Here is a 20,919-nt window from a genome sequence, read left to right on the forward strand (position 1 = left end):
TTCTCATTTCTCTTTCCAATTTTTCCTCTACTTCTGTAACTTGCTTTTCCAACTCCTTTTTGAGCTGTTCCATGGCCTGAGACCAGTTCATGTTTTTCTTGGAGGCTTTTGGTATAGGCTCTTGGACTTTGTTGACTTCTTCAGGCTGTATGTTTTGGTCTTCTTTGTCACCAAAGAAAGATTCCAAAGTCTGAGACTGAATCTGGGTGCGTTTTCACTGCCGCGCCATGTTCCCAGCCAATTTACTTGACCCTTGAGTTTTTCAGCAGGGTATGACTGCTTGTAGAGCAAAGAGTACTTTGTTCCAAGCTTGAGGGGATGCGCCGTTGATTTCAGAGCTATTTCTATACAGCCAGCTCTGCCACCCCAGCACTCCTCCTTCCTCAAGAACCACCAACACGGACCTGACACAAATCTTCAGCAGGCTCTGCACTCCTGCTCTGATCCGATGCTTAATTCCTCCCACCATGTGGGCCTGGCGCCGGAAGTAACTGCAGCTGTAGTTCTGTAGCTGCACCTCCCCCGCTGCCCCTGGGGTGGTGGCTGAACCACGAACTCTGTCCCCCGAAGCTTTTCCCACTAACCTTCTATGTTGTTTTTGGTTGTTTGTGGGTTGAGAAGTCTGTTAACTGCCACAGCTCACTGATTCAGGGTGCTAGGGCCTGTTCTGCCCGGCTCCTGGTCTGGCTGGTCCTGCTGCCTCCCACGCTGAGCTCCACTCCCCTCCACTCTGTGCACAATAGACCTCATCCAGTGACCATCCAGGCTGTCCTGGGCTGGATCCCTGCTTCCCTCTGCTATTTTGTGGGTTCTGCAGTTCTAGAATTTGTTCAGAGCCATTTTTTATAGGTTTTTGGAGGGATGTGGCGGGGAGCTCACGCAAGTCCCTGCTTTCCAGCCGCCATCTTGGCTCCAACCCCTATCTCCTTTCTTTCACAGTGAAACTCCTGGGAAACTCGGCTACACTAACTTCCTCCACTTCCAGATGCCTTCTAAGGATCCACAGCTCAATCAGCTGCCTTTCCTCTGTCTTCACCCTTCTTGGCCTCTCAAGCTCTGGAGGCTGCTGACAGCCCCTTCTTGCACAGACTCTCATCCTGAGATTTTGAGGGTACTGCTCCCTCTTGCTTCTCCTATCACTGCCCCATGATTGTTCTCTATTTTCTTCCCAGTATCTTCATCAATGCCCCATCCTTGATGTGGCAGTATAGACCAGGCTGAGTTCTGGTCCCTCTTCTCTTCTCTTTCTACACACCCTCAGCAGCAAACATATGGCTTTGCTACAATGTCTATGCAGGATACTCCCATGTCACTAGACCTATCATCCCTCATTTCTCTCCTGAACTTGAATACTGCATCACCAACTCCCTCTGCAGATCTCCACCTCCATGTCCCACAGGTAACTCAACTTGACACATCCTCATTAGGTTTTCCCCTTAACCCTCCTCACCACTATTCTAACTTGGCTATTTCTGACAAAGGCACCTCTACCCTTGCAGTCACCCCAGCTACTGCATATCTGAAGTCATTCTCGACTCTTCACACTCCCTCACTCATCCCACATAAGCCACACACAGAGAGTTACTGGATTTTTACTGAATATGGGGAGTAACATAATCATATCTGCAGCTAGGAAAATCATTTTGGCAGCTCTGTAGAGGATGGTTTATAGTGGGGACACACTTAAAGGAGGAGATCATTAGGAGGGCCACTGCAATAGTAAGAGGTAACAGGGGTCTGAACTGAGACAGGGCTCGTGTGTGAGATCTGAGGGATACCATAGAGGCAGGAAGTGCAAGATTTGGCAACCAACTGAGTATGTGGGGTAAGGAAGAGTGAAGAATCAAGGATCATACCAAAGGTACACATCTGAGGGCCTGAACAAGTGGTACCTTTGACTGAAAGAGAAGTTTGGAAGAGGTTTATGGGAAAAGAGTTCTACTTTAGGAGTGGTGAGTCTCTGAGACAATGATGCTCATAATTTTCTTCCTCAATATTTTATAAGTAGGTTTACATCCTAAAATCATGGGTCTTTGGCTGCCATGTTTCTCTACTTGCAAAAATATGAAGCTGTATGCCAGTTGTGGTGATTCCTGGGGACTTCAGGCACCCCCCTTGGGCAGCAACTGCTGGATATTCAAAGTCTTTTCCTTTAGCCACTTCCTAGCAAAAATATGATAGAACAAATTTGAATAGGTTTGACTGGAGCTATTAAGAGGACAATGTGCATCATTACATCTTTATCCTCTCCTAGTTTTGCTATTGACTTTGACATCTGCAAAGAGATGATTCAGAAATGATTCCTCTATCAGTAAGCAATAATTGCCTATCTGTTCAAATATAACTTAATTCTGTGCATTCAGTGGAACCCCTGGGCCTTCCATCCAATGCAGCCTCCAGTGTGGGCTATCTCCCTCAGTTAGAATTCAAGCAGCCTGAAAGCAAGGATTTGTGGAAGAAAGAAACACTTATAATGTTTTTTTCATTCAGAAAAATCACCAAACGTATTCATAACTTTTATTCTAAAATTCAATTTAACAATAAATGAAGCAGACCCATACAAATCCAAAGTAGTAAAAGCACTAATACGAAAAGGAATAAAGTTGTATAACTAATATTAAAAACTAACTCTCACCTTCAAGAACTAAAATGTGAATGTTTCTGAGTCCTAAGTGTGTATATATTTTCTAAATTCTCTTTCAAAAGTTAGTTATTTCCCATAATAAAAACAAAAAGATCTCGCTGTATGACCACTAAAGCTAAAAAAAAAATCCATTTGGTCAAGCGTTACTAAAATATTATTTATAATTTTTAAGTAACATTCAAGAGAGCTTCTTACCCTGGTACCTTATATGTTTAACCAAATTAACGTCCAGTTGTCCAGCTGGTGAAGAAAATATCCTCCTCTTATCTAATCCCAAAGTTAATATAAAGTCATTTCCTTCCCCATAAATATATGGGCATCAAAAAAGTACAAAGAAGCAACCTAAGCATGCTGAATTCCTTATGAGCGCTCAATTACATATGCTCAAAATATATTTTAAGAGTTAAGGGTCCAAGCCCTTTAAAAAGAAGGCAACTGAGGTCTAGAGAGCCTCATCTAGGTTTATTTGAGCGCTAAACAACAAAGGCAAAACTGGAGACCAGGGCTTCTGCCTCTAACCCACCACTCTTTCCCACACGTGACCTCAAAGGGCCCAACTGGCTTGGAAATTTCAACTCCAAGTGAATTTGGACACGGAGGGCTGGAATCCTCTTTCTTTCCATGCCTGTGCTTTTGCCCACACCCATTGATGTTAAGAAGCCGCACAAATGATTCAGCACAACACCAAAGCACAGCAATACTTTTCCCAGCAGCAATAATTTAAATGGGCTAGAATTAGATAAGAATAATCTACTTCCCACTGCTGTTAACCAGCAGGAAACCAAGATGTAAAGTAACAGACACAACAGAGCCAGTGCCTGTCATAGAACATTTCTGATCAAATAAGCAAGGAAAAGAAAAACCTCCAATGATGTAGACGGAAGAGACACCAAGAAGCAGGCTAAATGTCCAATATGACAACAACAAAAGAGGTGAGAGCATCTGGAGGCTGGAAACTCGATTGTGATTCCCAGAGCGACCCCACAGAGAGTGGAGAGGTTATTTTGTCCCCATTTACAGATGAGGAAACCAAAGGGGAAAGAGGTTGTAACTGGCACATGGCCACAGAGCTAGGAAGTGCTGAAAGGAGATATGGACACATGACTCTTCTGATATCACTGTACCACACTGCATCTCAAAACTTGTTGCATTTAGGAGGAAATTTCATATTGCTTCATGACAAAGAGATCTATATTTACAACTTAGTTTGTTAGTCAAAGGGAAATTGGCAGGACTACTGAAATTAACTTTAAATACAACAAATGCAGGAAAGAGACAGGAAAATCATCTCATCATGAAACAAATGAGATACTACTTGGTCTGTTTTGTCTAAAAATTGGTTTTAAAGGTCATGCTATCAAGTCTATTTTAATTTTTATGGATACATTTTCTTTTAATATCGCCTTCATTTTCAAATATATCCCTGTCCCTTCCCATCCCTTACACTAACAACCAGTCCTAGTAATAAAAAATTCAGGGGTAAAAAAAGCACTGAGCCAATCTAATGGCCACACCCAATGAGTCTGACGGCACACACAAGGCTCTCCTGCTGTGTGAAGAAGGGAGAGGTAAAAACTGGACAAACTTGGTCATTATGATAGTCTTGCGGAGGAGGAGGGGCACAAGTGTTTTTATTGATATCCTTGTTTCTATACCACAGTGCGACACAACCCTACGCCCAAGAGCAATTTCCTATAGAAAAGAAACAGCTCAACAAAACTGACCAACCCATCAAGCTAACATTTATGTGGTGCTTACTATGTGTCACACACTGTGAGTTCAGGTCTTCCTGGCCCCAGGCTGGCACTCTGTCCGCTGCACCACCGAGCCGCCCATCCTCAGGGCACTGCACCCCCACAAACATGGAGGGATGGAGGGGTGGAAACAAGGCCTTGTCCATGCTCTTTCTCAGGGCCAAGCTCGTGGAGCAGCCAGAAGAGTAAGAGATTAAACCATTTGGTGTAGGGTCAAAAACAGCCCTATGAACCAAAAAGTCTGGAAGGCCTAACTATACTATAGCAACACCCTCAATACCAGATGTTGGGGAGGTTTAGACCATCCTCAGCTCTCCACTCCCACGCCCAACTGATTCGACTTCCTCCGTACCTCTGGCATCCCCCTAATCTCCATCCACACCACCACCACCCTAGCTGCCTCACTTGTACCAGCGCAAATTGCTCCTCACTGGCTTCCCTGACCTCAGACTCTACCTTTCCATCAAACCTGGTCACCCTCATGCTCACAAAGCTTCAACGGCTCTTCGTGCCTTTAGGAGAAAGTACGTACTCACCTGGCAGTTAAAGTCCTTCCCGACCTGGACCTGTGTCCAGGCCAAAAGCTCCACGTTCCCACGCTCCATGTTCCAGTCATCCTAGATGACTACTTGCTCCTCCTCATCCATTCCATTCCATCTCCCACCCCCACGCCTTTGCACTCTCATCTCGATATCAAATTAGCAGCCTCGAAGCGCTGGAGACAAGTCAACATTTAAAAGTACCCCACCCCCGCCCCTGTACTCTATACCTGAGATAGAGAGACAAAGTTTTAGATATCTTTCGATCTGGACGGGGCTGGGCATACATTAACACTGTCACACAAAATAAACACACGGAAGGGAATTAGAGAGATGCAAAAGAAGGCTTTTATTACATGAAAGATAACAAGGAGGAAGGGCATGGCCACCTGAAACAGGGGAAGAAATTCACGAGGGCTGCAATCAAGAGGGAGCCTTTGGAAATGAGTTGTACAGAGATTAACAGTGGAAAGGAGATACGTAATTAGATCTGAAAAACATTTTCAAACAAATGCCCTTGGAACATAAATCTAAACTATCAAGAAAGGATTCCCAGGGGTCACCAGAATGCAGAATAAAGAGGGTATCTGGTAAGCAATCCTTCCCTTTTTGCCCTTCACCTCAGCAATAAACAAATACCCTCAAGAACTGAAACCTCACCTACTCTAGAGAAAAGCCAAGTATCTGGGGATTTCATTTGAGTCTCTCCCTGGCAAACCAGATCCAGTATTTACTCCTCCCACGTGCTCCAACATAACTAAACTCTTTCTGGCCCCAATGCTCATGTTCCCCTGCATGCTTTTGCTCATTCTGATCCCCCCTGGAACACCACCTAGCCCTATCCATTCACATCACTTATTCAAATATTGCCCATCATAAAGGCCCAGAAGCAGAGATTCAGAGCAGGACAAAACCTTTTAAGGCTGTACAATCCAACTCCCTAGTTTATGCAGGAAACTGAGGCCCAGAGAAATCACTTGGCTCACCAAAAGTCACAGACTCAGAGGCAGTATTTGAACCTGGGGCCTCTGCCTTCCAAGCCAGTGCTCCTTCTGAGACCAGGCTGGGTCTCCACGTCCTCGATCCTTCCAATGCTGAGTCTTCCCTTCTCTGATCTTCTAGAGAACTCACTCCAAATCTCAACTACATCCAACAAGCACTGGCACCAACTCTACTTTGAACAAGACTCAGTTTTAGGAGCTGGGGGCTTGCCCAGAGACAAAACAAAAATCCTCCCTCCTTTCCCCTGAAGGGCTTACATTCTATTGAGGGATGCACTATTTAAACAGATAAATTCAAAATAAGCAGAGAAAGAAGATAGTACTAACTGGATGAAATCAAGAAAAGCTTCCTGGAAAAGGCAGGTGCCTGAGGCAGGCCTTAAGGAAGACAAGGAGTCTAAGAAGGAGAGGGAGGGTGGGAGAAGGAGAAGGAACAGGGGGAGGAGGAGGAAAGTCCTTGCCAAAGTCTTTCCTTTTCCTTCTTCTCTTGGCACACTGAAAATTAAACACACTCCCACCCACAAAGGCCACGCTCTACACCTATTCTCGGTCATCAAGTTCCCTATTACCTTATGACTCAAACAGAGTCTCCTCAGTGTAGCATTTAAATCCAATCCCAATTTGCCTCCAGTTTCAGGAGGCAGCCCTTCCTTCCCCTCTGTCTCTCCCTTCTGGCCACAGGGGCACATCCCAGGGCTGGGAAGCCTACCAACCTCACCACCACCTCAGTTCAAGTGCCTCCCCCGACTGCTCATAACTCTACTTTCTGTCTTTCATATACACTTAGGGACATATTAGGTATATTCTCCACAAGTAAAATGGAAGCTCCTTGAGGGCAGGAACTGGTTCATTTGTATCTTTGCACCCCCACCTCCGATCACAGTGTCTGATGCACAGTAAGTATTTAAATGAAGGGCACGGATTAGAGAGTGACAAGTAAGAAGGAAGCAGCATGAAAAGACTCAAAAGGTCACATGTATTTTATACAGCGATTTATAAAATCCACAAATCACACATGAACTCATTCAATCTTCAGCTGGCTGGTCATTGTCCCTCATTCTCAAAGAGGACCAAAATGACATCACTATGTTGGGGTCAAGGCACAGCACGTCCAGCTGTCGCTGACCACACCAATGCCATAAATACCTGGAGTGGAAACGTCTCTCAATGTGCATCTCACACATTTCTTTCTGAGCTATTGCAATTGTGTATCCCCTTTCACGGAGAAGCAAGGAGGCTCGAGTCACAAAGCCAGCACGAGCTCCAGGCAGGACCTGACCTGGCCTCTCCTCTTTCCAAACTGACTGCAGAATTCGGACAGGCCTGAGTGCCATGAAGGATCCTGACGCTCCCACAAGACAGGTGAGTGTAAGAGGTGGGCAGCAGGGGCTGCTGGGTAAAGAGAATGAGACCAGAGGACTGATCCCCTAACACAAAGACTCTGATTGTGAGGAAAAGTCATTTTACACAGATGTCACTTAAGGTCTGATGGAATATAAAACTCTTCCCAGAGGGGACAGACACAGGGACCCCTCAGGGCCAGAGGGGACCCGGAGTTCTCAAAGGCTACACTAGCAGCCAGATCAATAGTTCTAATAGCAGGGCAAATGGGCTTTGGTGAGAGGCCACACTGCCCCCACTGCTCGAGCACCAGCCAGACTGCTCAGAGGTTCATCACCAGAAGGTCGGCCACCAGGTGCTGCCCCAGACAGACAAGACCACAAACTTGCTCTCTGGCCTGCGCAGCCAGCCTCCTTCCACTTTCATAGGCAAGAGTGTTGAGATTGGCAGCTGAGGGGGCTGAGGATGCTGAGATGGCCTGCAGATAATTATGTAAATGTTGGCATTCTTTTTAAATGTTTTTCCTATCTCTTATTTTTATTGATGCATTGTTTAAATCTTATGTCTATATCATTTGTCTTTACATTCCCATTTCCATATCTGTCCTCCCCTTCCCTGTCCTAGAATGCCATACTTTATAAAAAAATTTTAAAAACAAAGTTTGGCAAAACCAACCAAAACACTGGTACTTAACATGCGACATTTTGTCCAACAACAGAACTGACTCATGACCAGAAGAAATGAACTCTGTTTATGGTGATATTCTGACCACAAGTGAAATGAGGTGACATAAAGCTTCCATTAAATGGATGTTCATTTGGCAGAGTCTTCCCAGAGATATAAAGACATTGTTTTCGTCCTGTACCCAGAGACAACAAGAGATATCATTTTATGGAACACTAGGCTATTTCATCTTGCATATGCTTGATACTCACAAGCCAGCAGACCACTGCAAAGAAAATTATTCACCAAGATGTGCTGCGAAGAATGAATAACTGTAGGAAATGACAAGCAGGCTGATTTCAGAAAAACCTGGAAAGACGTACATGAACTGATGCAAAGTGAAGTAAGCAGAACCAGGAGAACATTGTACACAGTAACAAGGATATTGTAAGGATCAACTGTGAATGACTTAGCTATTCTCGACAATACAATGATCCAAGATAACTCCAAAGGACTTATGATGAAAAATGTTATCCACCTCCAGAGAAAGAACTGATGAAGTCTAAACTAAACTAAAGATCTAAACTATTTTTCACTTTATTTTGGGGTTGGGTTTTTTTTTTGGGGGGGGGAGGGTCCTGTGTTTTCTTTCATAACATGATTAATACAGAAATGTGTTTTGCATGATTGCACATGCATAACTTATATCAAATTGCTTGCCTTCTCAATGAGGAGGGAGGGGAGAAAGGAAGGAAAGGAGAGAATATGGAACTCAATTTTTTATATGAATGTTAAAAAAATTTTACATGAAATTGGGGAAAAAATAAATATTATTTATGTAAATAAGAACAAATAAGTAAAGAAAAATCTATGAAAAATGACCTCTTCCAAAGCCAATGTTTACTTCAAAATTCTATCATCCAAAAAGTATTCATTAAGGGTCTCAGGCATTGTACTAGGGACTGGGGATATAAATGTAAAATGAGACAAGGCTCTGCCCTCAAGGAACTTACATTCCAGTGGAGGAAAGCAACATATTCAGTTATTTAAATACAAAGGTGAGGGAAGGAGAAAATAGCAAAAAATTATATTAGAAATCATGACTCAGGATGAAGAACTGAAAATACCAAAGACTTTTTATAAACTTACCTAAATTCTCCTATTATGAATATTTTCTTCAAGAAAAGAGTCTTTCAAAAAGGTACCCAAAATGATGGATCTCAAACACCATCACAGAGCAGTAGAATGACCTAACCATGACTGGGAAACAAGTACCCACATGGAGTACCAAATGGAGGAGACATTTTAGAATCAAACGTGGCGCAAACAAAGTCACAGTCTGGCTGGAATGAATGTCAAAGTCCACACCAAATAAGAAGCAAAAAGAATATGGAAAAGGAGCTACCCGGATGCAGGCTCTCTAAACCAACCTGTCAACTCCGAAAAATGGGAAACAAGTAAAAGTAAAGAAGATCCCACCCTAATTTCTTAGACAAGTGTAAATGAAGCCAAAATTACTGAAACAAGAAGGCAGAAAGAGAGCAGAAAACATCTTATCCAGTCAACAATTTGCTTCAAGCTGACCACCAAAGGCCAAACCAGCTCAGAGGAGCCTCACAAAACAGTGAGATGCAGCTGAGAACAAACCCGACGAGAGCCTGGTGGGAGATCCAGTTGAGTCAAGTCACCTCCCTTGCATTCACAGATGAAACTGGAAGGAGAACAAACACAAAATGGAACAAGTCCACTAATGATTCCTGGAGACATCTGTTCTCACTGGCAACAGGAACATAACCACTACATGCAACCCAACTGCCACAGTCTCCAATGTAAGGCTACAGAACTAGCATGAGGGAAGACCAATTCAGGGAGGCACAACCAGACCATGCAGAAGCAATCTATGCCGGACAGAGTCGACATAAACATAAAGGTGTGTACATGGGTGGATTATTCTCATATCTCTCTCATCCTTTCTCTGGTATTGTATATATTGTTTTCCTGGTTCTACTTACTTCACTCTGCCTTGGTTCACCTAAGTCTTCCTACATTTCTCTCAATTCTCTGTAACCATCATTTCTCATGGCACAGTTACCCATATTCCACTACATTTGGGCATACAATATGTTTGGCCATTCCCTAACAGTTCTTTGCTACCATAAAAGTGCTGCTAAGACTGTTTTTATGTCAATGGCATTTTACTTTGTCTACATGACATCTTTGAGACGCTGGCCTTATCTCAGAGTCACAGGGAGTGAACAGTTTTCTCACTTTTTAAAAGCATAACACCAAATGGAAAGAGCATTTTAACATGTATTAAATTCCTACCAAAAAGAAACCTCTTTAGCATATTTGTCCATTTTTCTAACCTACAATGGAAAAAATTCACATATAAACATACTGATTTCTTCTTCTACAATACACAGAAGAAAATTCTGCAGAACCAATTTTACAGAATTCTGTTAAATAGAAGCAATATTTCAGATATGTTTACCATAGACTCATGGAATGTTAGAATTGACAGGAACCTTAAATAATCTTTTAAGCCAATCCCCTCATTCTACAGATGAGGAAACTAAAGATTAGACAGGTGACTTGCTCAAGGTCACACAGCCAATCTGTGACATAGGAGACTAGAAACCAATTTCCTGACTCCTAGCCTAGTCCAGCGCTCTTCCTCACACAGAACCTGCAAAATATATTAAAATACGGCATCTATATCACAAATTATAATCATTTGGCATCAAAAGCCACACTATGTAGTTATAAATTTAAATAAAAATGCCTGCCTAAAGGAGCCTAAAAACATTTAAATCTTTACACATCTAGCCATGTTTTCAATACAAAGTCTAAACCAAAGGTAGCATATTTAACAATCAAGCCTATAGAACAAAAACCTAATTATACCGCATTGTCCAGTTTGTATGTAATAGTTGTTTAGTCACTTGTCCAGAGGGCTTCCTTGGCAAAGATACTGAAGTGGTTTGCAATTTCTTTCTCCAGCATGCCCCCATTTTACAGATGAAGAACTGAGGCAAACACAAGGGTCACGTGGCTACTAAGTGTCTAAGACAAGGTTTGAACTCAGATCTTCCTGACTTCAGGCCTAGTGCTCTGTCCCCTGTGGCACCTAGCTGCTTAAATTATGCCTCTAAAAAAAGGTGTTGCTTAAAAAATAAAAAATGTCAACATCAGACTAATGTCTGACATTCAATGTCTCGTTTCATAGGTACAAGCCCCCAAACCTAGGTCAGCTGCTGAAATGTATGACAAAGAAGAAAAGAGCCTCAAACTACCTCTAGGAGGGGCAAGAGCATTAGCCAAAAATGTAAGCTGACCCAGAAATAATTAACCGAGGCTTTGCAATTCTGTCACATGCCATTTTGGTTGTGTCCACAAAGCCACAGTTTAGATTACAATGCAACATAGTAGCAGGTCACTAGAAGAGCTGGAGATTAAAACTCCAAAAACATGTCTTCTTTAAAACAATTATTTTAGTGAAAACTCTGAGACACTTCACCAAAGTTACAAAATGTGTAGTCAGCAATGAAGTTTCTAAGAAGAGAGTCAGGTGGACTACTTTGAGAACTCTTTGGAAGACCCAGATCTCAGGCCGGTTCTGCCACTAATCTTGAACAAGTCACCTGCACTTTCAAGGGTACTTTTCCCTTACGTGTAAAATGGAACCAGTAGCTGCCCTGCCCTCCTCACAGGTCTGGTGTGGAAAATGCCCACAGGTGAAAGATGACTTTGAAAATGACACAGGTCTGAGTAATTCTAGTGACTAATTGGCGGAAAAATAGATGTGGCAGAAGCATCACCTTTTCAGTAGAGGTGGGAGGCATCAGGAGCAGAATGCTGAATATGTTTTAGACCATTCACTGTGACAACTGTTCTTGTCGAACTGTCTTCCCATGATACAGGGAGGGCTAATGAAAGGGGAGGCCTTAGGCAGAGGGAAGACTAATATTCAGAATGACTGGCACAGAAAACAAAAGTCATCAATTAAATGCATTGGAATAAAACTTAACATTAAAAAACCTACCCAGTGCTCTATGAGATTATTGTAAGAGCCTGGCTGCTTTAGGCCCCAAACTCTCTAGTGGTTGGAAGGAAGAGTCCTAAACTTCTCTGGGGATTGAAACTAGGAGAAGCTAAATGCTGTCGTCCCCTTTCTCCTCGTCTGAAATGAACATGAAGGAATTTACATCAAGAACATCAGTCTCACCACCTTTCTTCCACCATCATTTTCACTTAAAGGAGGGGAAAAGCAGCAGGAGCTAGAGACACAAAGATGTCCTTTCCTTCGTTACTATGCCACCTCCAGCACTTCCATCCCAGTTGAGTGACCCTGCAGAAGGAAGTCACTGACCCTCTCACTGTGCGAGGTCAGTGGTGTCAAACTCAACTAAAAACAGGAGCCACTCACTAATCCATATGTGAGGATCCCTTCGGGCCGCATATTGACTTAGAAAACCACACATTGTTAATAGTATCTGTGTTTTACTGGGGTTTTATTTATTTTGTTAAATGTTCCACAATTACCTGTCAGTCTGGCTCAGGCCACACTCCGACTGCTTGGGGCTGCAGGCAGCCCATGTTGGATGCCTCTGCTCTAGGCAGCTAAGACTACTAAGTAATGACAAGGTGCCAACCTGCATTGGTAAAGGGAGTTTCCTCATTTGCGTGTTTCTTCTATCAATGAAAACAAGACCAATCCCTAGCCTTGTCCCTTTAAAGAGGCAGTTGGTCTGGGGGGGAAAAAACCAAAGTACTCCATTATCAAGACAAAGAATCCACAAATTTAATCAGATCTTCATGCTTGTACATGGTTCTTCCTCTAAACAGATTGAAAGAATTTATCCTTTTAACATTTTCTTTTTCATTGTCCTGAGATGTAATTAAAAATTAAGTGAAAAAGGAGACCAGGCTTTCAAAACTGTTCTTCATTTACTAGTGCCTGATAAACATTCTCAATTTCCTCACTCATATCTAATGCAAACAAAGGCCCATCCATCCATATTTTGCCATGAAGGTCCCAGTCGATGAAGACTCCCAACACTTGTTGAAATGGTTGCTTCTCTAACTCCCACAACCAACAGCTGCTGGATCTATGGAGATCCCCAGGGGATCACACTGACTCCTACCACATCCTCCTCAAACCCTGGCTGGGTTATGTCACTCACCTCTCACCCACATCCTGTAATGGCTCCCCAACTCCTCATCCTTCTTGAGCCTTGGTGGCCTCTGACACCACTGACCTACCCATCCTCTCCCTATTCTGTGCCTTAGCATTCAGGTCACTCCCCTGTCCTGATTCTCCTGCTCCCTAACTGCCCTGTCACAGCCTCCTTCCTGGACCCACCCGTAACCCTGTGACCCTGAGTCTTTCCCCAAGGCTGTGTCCTGGGCCCTTTTTTTCTCTACACCACCCCTCACTGATAGCACCAATTTCTGGGGGTCAATCATGTCTATGCAGACGACTCTCAAATTTATATATCGGGCGACTCTCTCCCTCCTGAGCTCCATATCACCTACTAAATAAACCTGTCAAACTCCCACTGTCCAATTTGGGCCCCCTTCCTTTTCATCACCCAGGTTCACAAGCCTCTTGACTTTCCCTCACCCTCTTACCCATTCAGTACTCTCTTTCGATAGCTATCACTACAATATCTCTGACAGCTGGTGCCTTCTCTCCACTCACAGACGCACTGCCCTCGCTCACTCCCTCATCTCTTCTCTCTACTGACCCTTCTTAGTCTGTCTCCAGTATCTCTCTGGTATCACCCATACTCCAAAAACGAACAAAATAATCTTCCTAAAGCAGTCAATCAACAAGCACATATTACATGCTCACTAAGTATGTTCTAGCAGCAAACAGTTCCTGTCCTCAAGGAGTTTACATTCTACCTAGGGAAATCAGTCAGTCATACCTAAAAACCGAATAATACAAAGTGAGTAGAGGCTAGTTTTGGGAGGGAGGACACTAACAGACTGAGCAGAGTCTTGAAAGAAGGATCACCTCTCCCAGGTGAAGTGTGGCCACTTTCCCTGCATTGGTCCACAACCTTCTATGGCTTCCTGCTGCCCCTCCTCTGCTGGGCACCAAAAGCCCTTCTTAGGCTGACTCCTGCCAAACCTTGCAAACTGCTCTGCCATCCCCGCTCTTCAGAGCACATCCCAGGACAAATGGCTCCATTCCCCTCCTCTAGGCGGCTCCACAAAGCTGCCAGCACTTTGTCCCCTAGCCTCCTTCCCAGCTCAGCTCAGGGACCTCCTCCTACAGGGAGCCTTTCCTTGATCCCCCTTCTCTTTTCTTTCTCCAATCACTGATGTGTTCATGTAACACAACAAGAGAACGGTGGCAAGCACCTTCAGCATGGGAGCTGGTGTTTAATAAATGCTTGGGGCATTGACTCCCAGAGGACTTTGGTACACTCCTGGAGAACTTGTCTCTAGTGCTCTGCAGGCCTTGCCACACAAACTTGGCATGACACAGAAGGGCATGAAGGTGGCAGAACAAAGGGCCTGGAGCCTCCCTGCCCTCTGGCTCCTCCCCATAGAGGGTCCCCACGGGGTCACCCAAGTCATCAGAGACAGTCGGATCCTAAGGACTGGGCCCCAGGGCCAGCCTTCTGTAGCCCCTTGGCCTTGGTCTGAAACATCAGGTAGACAGAGAACACTGACTTGGAAAGCGCCAGGTTATCATTCCTCTGAGCATACCCTCCATTTCATCTTTATTTTCTTTTCTGTCAGGGCACAATCACAGCACACTCTGTGTAAAGCTGACTTTAAAGGGGCCACTGGGAGCCCACAATGAGTTTGGAATTCAAAATTCGGTCTCTACCAGTTGATAAATCAGGCAAAGAACAACATTAATGGTAAAGCAGGAAACAGCAGACAATCAGATGTGGATAAGAAGATATGCATTCAAATCCCACCTTAAACAGTAACTTACTGGGTGACTATGGGCAAGTCACTTAAGGGCCCTAGGCCTCTCTTTCCTCATCTGAAAAAGGAAGTACAGGGAAGCTTCTCGGATCTCCCTCCTAACCTTCAGACTCGCACCCTGCCAATTGGCCATCTCCAAAAGGACGATGCGTAGACATCTTAAGCCAACATGTCCAAAAGTCCAAAACTCTCCTCTCTTTCTCCCTTTGCTGTTACTGCTGAGGACCCCCAGGCTCCCAAGCCCTCCCTCTCTGGCTCCCCCACATCCAGGGGCCAGGTGCTATTGATTTTACCTTCCTAACATCCCTCGATGCCCCCTTCTCTCCTCTGACACTGCCCCACCTGGTTCAGGCCCTCGCTGTCTCACTCTCGGACAACTGCACTAACCTGGCTGATCTCCCAGACTAGTCTGTCCCCACTCCAGTTCAAACTCCACTCAGGCTGTCAAAGTAATAACCTTCTTGAAGTGCAGGCCTGACCATGCCACCCCTCTCTATCCAGCCAATTCCAGGGGCTCTCCATCACCTCCAGGATCAAATACAAAACACTCTGCTTGGCATTCAGAGCCCTTTCCAACCCAGCCCCCTCCTCCCTTTCCAGCCTTCCTACACCTCCCTCACCAGCAGGTACTCAGTGATCCAGCGGCCTCAGCCTCCTGGATGTTCCTCCAACAAGACCCTCCTTCCTTCCCTGGGCTCCAGGCCTTCTCTCTGGCTGCCCCCCAAGCCTGGAAGTCTCCCCCATCATCACCACCTCCTGCATCCCTTCAAGTCCCTGCTAAAAAGTCCACCTTCTCTGGGAAGCCTCTATGGGTCTCCATTAATGCTAGCGCTTTCCCCCCAATCACTGCTAATTCTCTCCACTTTGTCCCGTCTGGATCATGGTCCTACAAAGTTGTCTTTGGGCTGTTTTCTCCACTAGACTGGGAACTCTCTGAGAGCAGACACTGTCTTTTGCCTCTTTTTGAGTCATCAGTGCTTAGCACAGTGCCTAGCACATAGTACGTTCTTAACAAATTCTTCCTGACTGCCTGATTGCTAAAAGGATAAAATGAGACTCTGCAAAGCTCAAAAGCCTACACAAATGTGCACTATTATTCTTAGAGATGAAAAGAGTCCATGGAAACCATGTCCACCTCTGTCATTTTACAAAGGACTGACTGAGGCCCAGGTTAGGTAGGTTGAGTGCCTTTCACAAGATCACACAGATAAAGTAAAAGAGGTAGCTGAATGGCATGGGGAGAGCACTAGACCTGAAGTCAGAAAGCCCTGAGCTCAAATCCAGCCTCTCACCTTCTAGCTGTGTGAACCTCTGCCTCAGTCTCCTCCCCTGGTGGGGGGGGGGGGGGCGGGGCGGGGAGCGTTACCTCCCAGGGTTGTTGTGAAAATTACTGGAGATTCTTGTAAAGCACTATGCAAATGTATTTATTACTATTCAAAAGTTTAGAGGTGGAAGGGAGGCCATCCAGTCCAGCCCCTCTGCTCTGTTTCATTTACAACAAAAATCTCCTCTAACAGAAGATGCTCTAGGTCCCAGAGATTTCCTTTCAACTCATTCTATCTCTGCAAAGTCCAGCACAACCAAAGAAGCTGGACAGTTCCTTGGAGTTTGTTTCAATGAGATGACGCAAAGTCCTCTAACTTCAGGGACAAGCATATAATTAAATTTGCAATTTCTGCTTTAAGTGGCTCAGTGTAAATGAAACTGAGAACTTGTCCCAAACTGGTAGCTGCTAGAGGGAAGGAGGGGGTGACAGGGGTCAGGGAAAAGGGGGAAATAAAGGTCACAGAAGAGTTCTCACAATGGACATTTCTCACAAGAACATTAAACGCTAACACGGTCATTGAACTGGTCTCTCTACCCTACGTAACTCAATTCCAAATGACTACCAGCTAAAATGGCCTGTATTTCCACGTGGTTCAATCTGATCGGCCACGGTACCACGTATTGATCAATCCTGCAACCACCACACCGTTAGGTTCAGTCTGATCAGCCATGGTACCACGTATTGATCAATCCTGCCAACCACCGCACCGTTAGGTTCAATCTGATCGGCCATGGTACCATGTATTGATTAATCCTGCCAACCACCACACCGTTAGGTTCAATCTGATCGGCCATGGTACCACGTATTGATTAATCCTGCCAACCACCGCACCGTTAGGTTCAATCTGATCGGCCATGGTACCATGTATTGATCAATCCTGCAACCACCGCACCGTTAGGTTCAATCTGATCGGCCACGGTACCACGTATTGATTAATCCTGCCAACCACCGCACTGTTAACAAACAGCTAATATTCTTTCCATATCTTCTCTTAGGTAGTGGGAAAAGAGGATATTAGCAATGATCCAATTGTTTCATTTAAAAAGGTTAACTGTGGTTGCAGAGCTTTCAAGAACATGTTTTGTACAAATTTTTAACATGTCATCTCAATTCCCATGCCAAAAACCACCCACTTCGGTTGGAGTCTTAGTCATCTCCAACTAAGCCACTGGGATGTTATCTTTCCACAGTCCTAGAAAGGATTCCTTCAGGTTACCAGTTACTACTTTTCCCCCCAAATTTAAGGTGGTGTTTAAATTGTCTCACTGAGTGTACAAAATCCACCTGGTCATCTGCACTGGGGGCAAATGCAACACCTGATGAGAAGAAAATGGGAAAGAGCTGACTGTGCGACAGGAGGGTCTTTACTCGGCCTAGGAATCACTTTCACGAGGTTCCAGGAAGCCTGGTTTGCACTTCCAGAGAGGAGATAAGACACATGTATTCCACAGGTAAGGGAGTGTGCTGGTATTCGCCAAGGAAATTAAAATGTGATTCTTTGCTCTCACCCAAATCATGAGCACAGATGTCATGCACTTGAGGATAACTTTTGCTTTTGCCTTTAAAAGCTAATTGACTCAGCATCACCCTAATTTCAGAACCAAGGAATTCCAGAGAATTCCAAAGCACTTTCTTCCCTTTTCCTCCAGTCTGACTTTCTCGAATTACTGCAAAGTATCCCTAATGCACTAGTCCTAGATTCTTAAATCCTCTTAGAAAAGCCTGCACTGGCCTCCGGTCAGTTCTGAGAGCCTCGGCTAAACCTAAGAAAGTAGCAGGAATAAGTGACTTTCTCCGGCCTGCGTGGCCCTTGATCGGTCCGGACCGGCTCCACCAACTCCACCAGGAAACTCCCTCTGCCCGTGCTAGGGGGCCAGCCCTGGGCCAGGTAACTCTGGGGCCTTTCCCAAAGCCACACTGCCCGGGTGCAAGAAGCAGGACTCGGCCCCGATTCCTCCCGCGGGCCGGCAGGTCTCTCCGGCCACAGAACCCGGGTCCAAGGTTGTAAGAACCCACACTTCAGGTGGGCGCACCTGTGCCCGCTGGTGGCAGCCCCTCCCCCCGCGGCGCTTTACCTTGCCCGTCTTGTGGTCGAACCAGACGAGCGCGTGGTTCCTGGACAGCACCTTGCAGTCGAAGGTGGCGTTGTTCTGGGCCGGCCGGCACCGGGCCACGGAGCGCCCGATCTTGATGGGCTCGTCCAGGTAGACATGGCGCTCCTGAAACGGGTGCGAGTTGGGGCGGCAAGTGAAGATGGCCAGGGCCGAAGGCATTGAGGACAGCTCGGGGAGCCCGCTCCAGCCAGGCCCGGGTCCGAAGAGGAGCTCCTCCTGAGCCACGCTGCTGAGCACGGCCGTGCCCGCCACGCCACGCGTGTCCCGTCCCACCCCCCAAAGCAGGGTCGATCAGAGCCCAGACGGCATCAGCCCCTCGCGTCGGGGTCACCGTGGGTCACCACCGTGGGAGCGGTCCGGGCATGGCCGGGGTGCGGGGCCCCGCAGCAGGAGCAGCAGCACGCGTGGGGGGCGCCCCTCACTCCATCCCCCTGGGGCTCAGCACCCAGGGGCTCCAACCACATTGGAGGAGACTCCCGGCGGGCGGCGCGGAGGGGGCGTCCCGCATCCACCCGCGGCCGCTCCGGGAGTCACTGGGGGAGCAGCCGCTCACGCCCGCGGGGACACGAGCCGGGACCGGGTCTCGCGTGGGCACTGACACTGGCGGTGGCGGCCCTGCCGCATGGAGCACGGTCCCCCCTCCCCGTGGGCCGGCAGGCTCGCCCGTGGGCCGGCTCTCTGGCTTGCTCGCTCGCTCCCTCTTTCCAGCCGGGCTCGCGCTAGCGGGGGCCGCGCATCGCGCGTCGGGGGCGGCCCGGGCTGGGCTCTCGCGTGTCCGCGGCGGCGCGTGGGGGGCCGAGGACCGGGTGGGGGGCTGGGCTCGGCGGCTGGCCCCCCCGGTCGCCGCTCCTCTGGGCTCTCTCGCCTCCTCGAACGCTGGCCTGCGGGGCCCTCTCCGGCCGCCCGCCCCGGCTCACGCGGCGCCGCCGCCAAACTTTCCGACCTGCGGGCGACAAGAACCGCGACCAGCACCCGTCAGGCGCCGCCCGCCCTCCCGGCCCGTCAGGCGCCCCCCGCCGCCCCGCCGCCCCTCCCAGCCCCCGCCCCGGCCCCGACCCCAGCCCCGGCCCCGGCCGCCATAGTGACTCTGACGGAGACCTACCAGCGGGACGGACGGACGGCCGGCCGCGGGAGCGCGCACCCTGCACTGGCCCGCCCGCCCGGCCCCTCTCCCGCGCCGTACTCCCAGGCCCACGTGACCGACGCCGCGGGGGCCCTATTGGGTGTGGGCAAAAAGAGGCCGGGGAGGGGCGGGCCGCGGGGCGGGCTGCCGGGGCGCCATACTGGCGGGGGTGGGGCGCACCGAGAGGCGAATGCCGCCATGTTGCTTAAGGGCAGCGAAATCCGGGGAGTGGGGAGTGGACTACAGACTGGGGCTTAGCGTGGCGGCCGGCGCCTTGGTCCTCTTCCACCTGAAGAGATTTTGTCTGACAGTGGGGAGGTAAAACTGCGGCCAGGGGACTTGCCGTGATGCTTCCCTGAGATGGGAAGCCTCCCACCCAAGGGCAAAGTGCATTGGCAGACATCTTAGCTGTAGGCAGGCAGGTCTCGCGAGGCTTGAGGAAGTCGCGCAAAAAAAAGTCGAAATGAGAGGCAGGGGAGGGACAAATACCGGTCCCAAAGGACAAATGCTTACTCGCCCCGGAGCTTGGCCCTAGTGACTGAGCATGCGCATTTTGGCCTTATCGTCTCGTTACTCCCCTGCCCTTGACCCCTCCCCCTCCCTCCCTGTTCTGTCGTAAGCACCTGTGGCTGGGCGTGCTGGCACTTAACACCTTCCCCTCCTCCCAGTGCCCCTCCTCCTCCATCATACCGCGCCCCCCTCCCCCCGCCCCCCACCCCTCCATGCTGTGCGTTCAAATCCAGCCGCTGCCACTTAGTAATTTTATAACTTTTCTCCAATTTATCATATGCATTTATGTATAGCGAATATAAATATATGTGATATAAATATTTGACAAATTGGAACGAGGTCATAAAATGTAAACGTATTTGTGGATATGTATATATACATATATGTAGATAGATAATAATTTGTGCCTGGTTTTTTTCATGTTAACTTCCCCAATTAGACTGTAAACTCCCCGAGGGCAGCACTTATATTTGCCTCTCTTTGTGTCTCCCAAACTTAGCACCTTGCCCAGAACACAGTAGGCACTCAATAAATGTTTATCAGCTATTGCTTGGGCAGGTCACTTTCCCTCCCCGCCCTCAGTTACCTCCTCTAAAAGGAATTCAGAGGACTGGATGAGTTCTAAGATCCCTTCCAACTATAGACCGATGGCTATGGGTAGAGAGAGACTTGGAAATTAAGAAGGCTGATCTACTGCCTGCTCTTTCACACCCTCTTCCTCATTCCCATTTTACAAACAAGGAAAGGAAGATCCAGAGACTATAGATCTTATACAATACACTGTAAAAAAAAAAAACTGTAAACGTTTATTGTCATCATACCAAAAGCTGGGTCTTGGAGTCCCAGGGGGTGGACTCCCAGGTGAACTCAATAAGAAGTCCAAAAAATCTTAAAGAAAATCATCTCTAAGTGAGAAGGGAAAAAGTTTGGCCTCCACCATTTTTGTTTTGGTGAT

The 20,919-nt window shown here is 47.1% G+C and overlaps 2 protein-coding genes across 8 annotated transcripts in view; both read right to left on the reverse strand.

Annotated features, from left to right (window-relative positions):
- Positions 1–18,590, reverse strand: part of LOC118831913 (sarcolemma associated protein) — a 150,357-nt gene extending 131,767 nt beyond the window's left edge. For all 7 annotated transcript variants that reach the window (XM_036739397.1, XM_036739396.1, XM_036739393.1 and 4 more), the window contains exon 1: positions 18,293–18,590. In XM_036739397.1, the coding sequence (XP_036595292.1) occupies positions 18,293–18,490 (198 nt within the window). In that variant the 5' untranslated portion in view covers positions 18,491–18,590. The remainder of the gene's footprint in view (positions 1–18,292) is intronic.
- A 128-nt stretch (positions 18,591–18,718) lies between these two features.
- On the reverse strand, positions 18,719–19,654 carry LOC118832316 (basic proline-rich protein-like). Its single transcript, XM_036739677.1, has 2 exons — positions 19,434–19,654; positions 18,719–19,274 (listed from the first exon to the last, which is right to left on the reverse strand). The coding sequence occupies exons 1-2, from the start codon at positions 19,652–19,654 to the stop codon at positions 18,881–18,883; spliced, it is 615 nt and encodes a 204-aa protein (XP_036595572.1). The 3' UTR covers positions 18,719–18,880.
- Positions 19,655–20,919: the final 1,265 nt, after the last annotated feature.

Source organism: Trichosurus vulpecula, chromosome 9, assembly GCF_011100635.1.
Source record: "Trichosurus vulpecula isolate mTriVul1 chromosome 9, mTriVul1.pri, whole genome shotgun sequence".
NCBI lineage: Eukaryota > Metazoa > Chordata > Mammalia > Diprotodontia > Phalangeridae > Trichosurus > Trichosurus vulpecula.